The 7,998-nt window shown below is 38.0% G+C and overlaps 1 protein-coding gene across 1 annotated transcript in view; it reads right to left on the bottom strand.

Moving 5' to 3' along the window:
• Window positions 1-7,696, bottom strand: part of pdss2 (prenyl (decaprenyl) diphosphate synthase, subunit 2) — a 31,575-nt gene extending 23,879 nt beyond the window's left edge. The window contains exon 1 of the mRNA XM_079634215.1: window positions 7,106-7,696. Coding sequence (XP_079490341.1) covers window positions 7,106-7,332 — 227 coding nt within the window. The 5' untranslated portion in view covers window positions 7,333-7,696. The remainder of the gene's footprint in view (window positions 1-7,105) is intronic.
• Between the last annotated feature and the right edge of the window lie 302 nt (window positions 7,697-7,998).

The raw sequence follows: 7,998 nt of genomic DNA on the forward strand, positions 1-7,998 counted from the left end.
AGAGAGAGAGAGAGAGAGAGAGAGAGAGAGAGAGAGAGAGAGAGAGAGAGAGAGAGAGAGAGAGAGAGAGAGAGAGAGAGAGAGAGAGAGAGAGAGAGAGAGAGAGAGAGAGAGAGAGGGAGAGAGAGAGAGGGAGAGAGGGAGAGAGGGAGTGAGAGAGAGAGGGAGTGAGAGAGAGAGAGAGTGAGGGAGAGAGAGAGAGGTGGGCAGGATATATCATGACAGAATGAATGAATAAAGGAGAGAAGGAGACATTTAAGGTACAAACGAGAAATAGAAATACAGAAAAAGTGGCTTATAGCAGGAGAATCAATGAGTGTGGTTACATATATCATCTTACATAGATTATGCTTAAAAATAACCCAATACCGTGTAGGTCATGTAATCGTCGTAAACTATTCTTTTATCAGGTAAAGGTCATAAATGGTTTAAGTGAAACCAGATCAACACACACCCATTACTCAGTTTTCAGCATTCTGAGTGGCCAGTGTTATTTTAGTATTTATATACTATTATAGTATTTATTCATATTTTTTAATTAACTTTTAATTTCACATTTAAATTTTTAGGGGCCAAGCCCCAAAGCGCCTGTAGCCCCAATTGTATCTGTTAGTTTTCTTATTATTTCTCCCTAATGGGAGTCTATAGCAGCTATATGAACCGTAAGTGATGAAAATTATGACATTTGGTACACTTGAAATGATGGTAATGAATAGTAATCTGACCAATTTTGTAGCCTCTAGTACCAACTCTATAGGTCAGGACCACCACCAGTTCAAAGATTCACATTTGAAACAATTATAACTTTTGAACCCTTTGACCTAGAAAAATTAAACTTCGAATACCTGAGTCGTCCTCTCATCGTGTTGATCACATTCAACATCTAACATTCGAAGACTCTGCGGATTACAGTAGTGGACATTTTGAAAAGTACGCACATGACGAAACAGATTTTTTTATACATTTTTGTTCAAAAGCTATGATGTCGCAAAGTTAACAAGGTCTGCATCTCAGCCAAACTTTGATCACTTGAAAAGAGAAATTGGTTCGCTTGATCAGAACCATGATCTGAGGGTCCATGCCAAACTTGGGAACAGCACCACCTACAAGTCATGAGATCTAAAAAATGGCTATTTTTGCAAATAACTTTTGCACAGTTTGTCAGAACTCATTCATTAATCATTATCGTGGCGTCTATGGATTCCTTGTGACATGCTGAATAGGAGGATAACGATTTTGCCAGGATCGGATGAACCATCAGACCGCCATTTTGAATTTTAACAAATTGCTATATCTATTAAACGATTTGACATATCGGCACAAAATTCAGTAGGTATCATGATCGGCATGTCCTGAAGGTACCTAAGAAATTTGAACAAAGCGCCACCTAGTGTTCCAGAGATAAGGTTTTTTGCAAAAACAATTATAAACTTTTGAAAACATTGTTCAACATTTGATTTGTGTCATCATGTTCCTTGGTTTATGCCAGATCCAACGATATCTCATTTGTCATTTTCCAACAATGTGACTGTCTGCTTTATAGAAGAAAATGACAAACAGTTTGTTCACTATGTTTTTGATATCCGCTACCGTTCCGGAGACATATCTCTTCAAATTTGCCCCTGCCTGTGTTTGTTGCCTTAAGCTAGTTAGCTTAGCATGCTAATTGGTTAGTTTTAAGTCATGGGTTTGAATCCTGTGTGTCACATGTCCAGACCGCAAGAAGTACTCTCATATGGTGAAAAGTCCAAATTGTTACTGATATGCCAAGTACATTCAAGAGTTTATTTGGCTCTCTATTGAAACTGTTGTTTTCCCTCATTTAAAAAAATGTTTCATTCTCACCTTGAATCTCTCTTCCATATTAAAAAAAACAAGGCTGTCATCTCTATGAAAATAATATAGCTGCAAGCAGCCATCACGGGGCCAAGCCCTTCCAACGGTTCCATGGGTTACTGATTGGCTATAATTGATCTCATAATGATGACCACATTTAACATCTTACATTATAAAGTAAGAATACTTTGTAAGAATACAAAGTAAGGATATTTTGTTTTTTTTTAAGTTACGTTTTTAAACCAATCTAATTTTTGAACCCATGGAGCCATTGGAAGGGCTTGGCCCCGTGATGGCTGCTTGCAGCTATATTATTTTTGTAAATAATTCCACTAAGCTTTCATTTATTTTTATTTCCGTTTTAGTCATTTTAGTACTTAAAACGTATTAAACTTAAGAGAATGTTACTGATCAACTGCGTGAACTTCAATTGTTGAACTTCAAACCTTTCATGTTCCGCAGCAAATCGCGGGACCTGCACTGTATTTTTTGACCGCCCACTTTTTTGACCGCACACTCCCCCCTGCAGCAAAGGTACAACCGACCCACTCCCGCGAGATTTGCATTGATGTCTAAATATAAAAAATACCATACATGTTTTTCCCTGTGTTCTTTGGTGTTAATAATGAGTTGATTTTTGATAGCTCTGTCTTGTGTTGTTCATGTAAACGCAATCAATCAAGCAGCCCTCATATACACCAGTTCACATCCCAGGATGTGAAAGACCATCCCGATAAACAATTCACAGGTTTTTAACATCTTCCTGTCCACCAGCCATGTTGCCTTTAGCTAACATTTTAAAACCACTGATAGAAAGGTCAGACTAGAGAAGTATGAAATAATCTGGTCACATCCACCGCCCAGAAACACACACACCATCACTCAATCAGACAGAAACTGCATCTCAAAACATGCACACAAACACACATCATTAAATCACAAACTCACTCTCCTGCAAAGTGAGGAGCAGGGAGTCATTAAAACAAGACGAGTGGTGATAAGAAATGATTGGAAAGAGGGCATGAAAGAGTGATGGAACGTTACAGACCAGCTGGAAAGTGTTTATGACCCTCACGAACAAGGAGTGCGCAGTGAAGTAAATTTAATATGTGTGAAACATTTTTAAGGGGCTGTTCACACAGGACGCCATATTTTGGGTAGCCAATGAAAACATGAGCTAGATGGATGTCTTTGCCCCCCCACCCCCCACCCACCACCCACCACATCTTGCACCATGAGCAATGCATTGTTATGATGTCAAGATACCCATGTGTCACAGGGGATAAATGCCAGTCATAAAATAATGAGCCAATCAGATGAATCTGGGGGTGGGATGAGCATATTTACAAGTCTACAGACCAGTGGTTCTCAACCAGGGTTCGGGGCCCACTAGGGGCTCTTAACAAACTTCCAAGGGAGCCTCAAGATGACTTAAACTGATTTTAAATAACAGAAAACAAGTATTAAAATGAGCTAAAACAACTAAAAATCTTTTTTAAATATATATTTTTTAAAGTAAAACGAATATATGGGGGGGGGGCATACACTATGCTTCATTTAGCTGCTTTTACCACATTAGTGTGTCCTGTGTGAACGGCACTAAAAAATAAAACTGCTGTAAATATCAATCAAAACGCCACAGCGAATGATGTCATTTGGAAAATGTGACATTACATCACTGCACTCTGTTCTTCGGGAATATTATGTGTGTATTGCAGCAGGGCCGTCACTTTAATACATGGAGACCGAGACTTTTTTTGGGTGGGCCCAATTAGGTTTTCAGCTTTTTGAACTGGGGTCCGTGGAAAAGTTTAGAGAAAAAGTGTAAAAAAAAAATTATAATAATAAAATAATAAATTCAAATGAAAATAAATTAATTTATTAAATTAAATTAAACAGTCCAGTACTATAAGGAGCGGAAAAAATGTATAATGTGACGTAATAGCCACTAAATATTTTCCATATCATATTTTATTTGCAATATTAATTTTCCACAGTACAAATTGGGTCTTTATACAAAAACCTAAATAGATGCCTTTTAAATTTTAGGATGGCGGTCTCTCGCCGTAAAAGATTGAAAAGCCCTGCGGCAGGACCTCAGTGAGACCACCCTAGTGAGTGTCACAGTGCCTGTGTATGTGTGTGGAGAAAAACACATCTGTGTGTGTGGAACTGTGAAGGTCTTCCCCTGACGTGTCACGGACATCTCCGCAAGCTCTTGCCGCAACCGCAAACTGCTCTGAACTTCGCTGAGGTCTGTGTTTTTTTTAAAAGAATGAACCGAAAGGCAAAGCGGAACGTGAGCTGGCATTGCCCGACTCGCCAGCCTGCAATTGTGCATATAAATATCTGTGGCGCGTCTTAGGAGACGGCTGAATCTGCACTGATGCTGAGGAGAGAAGACAGGGTCCCCTCCCAAATGGATTGTCATATCAGATTTAGGTGTATAGGTTATTACACCCTTGGGCTACTGTTTCCAGCACTGTCGTCTGGATGGGCCGGATTGAGTTTCCGAACTCTCTCTCCCTCTAAAACCAAGCGCGCACACACAAACTCTCAGTCTTTATTTCCTCTTAAAACTTTCTGCATGTCATTCAGTTAGACAGCACTCAGGTTAAAAAAAGTTCAAGGGATAGTTCATCCCAAAAAATGTAAAGTCTGTCATCATTCACTCACCCTCGAGTTGTTCCAAACCTGTATGACTTTCTCTCGTCTGTGGAACATAAAAAATATATGTCTATGTGGTCTTTGTCCACACAATGGAAGTCAATGGTAAATAACCAAAACCGTTAACAAAATTCTTCAAAATATCTTCTTTTGTGTTCCACAGAAGAACTAAAGTCATAGGCTATGGTTTACATAGGGCGAGTACATTTTCCCTTTTTGGGTGAATTATCCCTTTTAGGATTTTTTTTAGTTTGTTTTCTTTTGAAAATATTTTGTGTTTGGAGGTAATTCATGGTTCAGATTCAAATCTCAGTTACACCTCTTGAGTTCAGACTGTAACTGTTCTCTCACTGAAAACTGATCAGAAGGTTTGACTCAGCCAACTTATTAAAAAAAACACATAAAGCTAATATTCACGCACGGCACATCATAGGCTAAATTAATAAATATAGTCTATAGAGACAAAAGGGAAGCACACAGCAGTGTAAAAAAAAAAGCAGATGGAGTGTGCTATACTAAAAAAAAAAGTCAATATATAAACCTGATCTATGGTATCACAGAGTGGGCTGTCTGTCTCAAAAGTTGCACAAAATCAGACTGGAACTGCAAACGGCAGCCACTGGAGGGAGCCAGCTTTAATTTAGCCATGGCTACTTGAAAGTGACTTTTAAGTACTCTATTTCCAGGGTCTATCTCCTAGGAGTAACCTAGAGGTTAAGTGCCTTGCTCAAGTGAATTCAATAACTCTCCCATTTCTAATTCGCCCCTAACCGGAACTGAACCGTTGACTTCTGCAGTCAAGATGCAAAACCATTAGGTTACGTTCACCTGTAGACCAAGGAGAGGACAAAAGTCTCATTTATTAAGCCTTCCACACTCAATGAACATGCTTTAACTGGACTAGCCTGAAAAATACAATTTGTGCACATTATTTGACATATGATTCGTAGTTTCAATTTCATTCTTTCATCAACAAAACAGCTTTATGTGTGCTACATGATTCAATAGCACAGGACTATAGTGAGGAATCACAAGAAAACGTCATCCAGCCTATTGATTTATAGAAGAAATTACTAGACTTGCATTGCTTCTCAATGAACAAACTGAACAGGTCAGCAGGATGTAAAACTCTTGAGATGCCTTTTAATCTGTCCTCCGTTTAACCACTATATTCAGGTGATACACCAACATGTAAATCAGTTTGTCACTTGAAAGTCCATCAGGGGCTTCTTTACACACTACGATCTTTCAAATCCTGCTAAACTGAAGGCTTGGCTCATGTATATTATTAACCAGGCTACGTTATACTTATAGCTGATTGGCTGAAGTGCAGACGATAGCAAATTAACACTTGGTCTGGAATTAATTTGAGCAACGCTACTATTGGTTCATTAACAGTAATTGTGTCACATGGCAGTTTATTCCAATAAGGTAACCAAGCAACGTCAATATGACCTAATCAATATTCATGAACTAGGTCTAACCCCATAGGGTTGATAAATATGCCCCATGACAGCTAGAAGTATGTTGGTTATGGTAATTTTGATTTGGACTGGTTCAAAGTTATCAAAGTCGATCATAAGTAACAACACAATTTATTATATTTATATACACATACAGTTCTGGTTAGCAAACCAGCACTTAACCGTCATTGTGAAAGTCTTTATATCAAGTGCATGTTGTCAACATATTGCAGAGTTGCAAAAAAAAAAAAAAAGCTTTACAGAAAAAGCTCTTTGTCCTTGTGTGCTTATGCGGTTGTCAATTCTACAATTTACACCTGCTGTACTTCTGGTAGTTATACTACTTTAGGTTTTTGATTACGGACTAATTTGTCTAAACTGTAACAGTCAGAAATACGGGGCAAGATCATTGCATGCATAAAAAGATGAGCTGCCTGATTTGGGATATACACTGTCTAATAAGCTTTAAAACCATTTAGATTGATCCTTAACATTTCTGAATTATTTTTGTGTTTACCAAATTTTGTGTTGTGGAATGTTGTAGTCTAAAACCAAACTGATGGTGGTGGAGGAGGTTACATTTTATTAATTGTTCTGCTACAACATTCTCTAGGATCATTGACATAACCGCTAAGATTGATATTAAACGTTAATTGGAAATCAGACTGGAATCCCCCGATTTAATCTGGTGTACAGCCTGTTTCCAGAATTTTGTAAATTGATATATTTACCAAGCGAGTTAATGGAGCTATTATCAAGGAACTATATTTCTGAATAAAATGAATGACCAAATTGTAGATATCATTTACTGTTGAATTTGGTATTATATTTTTTAAATCATCTATAAATATAGTTCAAAAATAAATATATCAATATAATAAAGTGTAGCCTACTTTCTTCTTGTGATGGCGAAGCTGGATTTTCAGCATTTTCACAGTTTGCTGTAAAATATAGTCTTCACACATGATCCTTCAGAAATCATTCTGATTCATTTGCTGATTTAGTGCTCAAGAAACCTTTCTTATTGTGCGTTGCAATATTCATTACAACCAACTCTGTTTCATATGAATGTTGAAAAAACTGTCAAAGTCTTTCTGTCTGGTGGCCAGAAGACAGTCATGAATAAAACAGTAAGTTACCTGGCGGTGTTTAGCAGAGGATGTTTCGTTCCCACAAGCTTCCTAACATGCATGGCCACGTTGCTGAGCTCGTCACTAAGTAAACAGCGTAAACTCATGAATGAAGTTGGATATCCTACGATCTTTTCCGCATCAGACACCACTTTAGTCCAGTTTGAGGGAGAAGGGTTGGAGAAAATACTCAGATGCCTCCGGCCAATGTAAGGGAGCCGTGACCTCCAAGCCATTTTTTAAACAAATAAAACTAATAGACTAGTTATTTAAATGCATGAATGTTCATTGGTACTTTCAGATAAGTTCACATCAGGAATCTGACACTGTCTTTCACTTTTTGAGTATCAAATCCAGCAGCGTCTGTCCTCCCCCAATGTCACCTCCTTATGGAAGAAAACTGCATCTTCTTCAACACAGAAGTCTCCGTCTCTGATCGAGCGATGGTCTCTGGTTAATTCCAGTACATTTGTCCAACCTGATGGTCAGTACTGTTTATCGAGTGTCCGGTTCTACGAAATTAAACTCTCACGTTTTGACAGCTGCACCGGGTCGCCATCTTCTACGAATCAGTTTACGGTCTGTCGTAAAGACTGCGAGATTAACCCCTTCGTCACCATAACCCTCTTCAACAAAACATTGAGACCATACATTTTGGTATCTGGCTAAAGAAAAAAAGTTTGCAATTTCTTAAATAAATGTATTTATCTTCTTCTGAATCTGTTGGAAACAGCAATCTTTTCAAGGTTTTATATCCGTGTTTCTTATTTTACATTGGACATTAAAGTCCCCATGAAATCAAAATCAAAGTTTTCTGGGCTTTTAGTATGAATATGTTACCCTGACTGGTATATCTATAAGCTAATGTGTTCCGAGAAAAAGACAAAATTTGCATTTAAAAG

Source organism: Phoxinus phoxinus, assembly GCF_949152265.1.
Source record: "Phoxinus phoxinus genome assembly, chromosome: 14".
NCBI classification, from domain to species: Eukaryota; Metazoa; Chordata; class Actinopteri; order Cypriniformes; family Leuciscidae; genus Phoxinus; species Phoxinus phoxinus.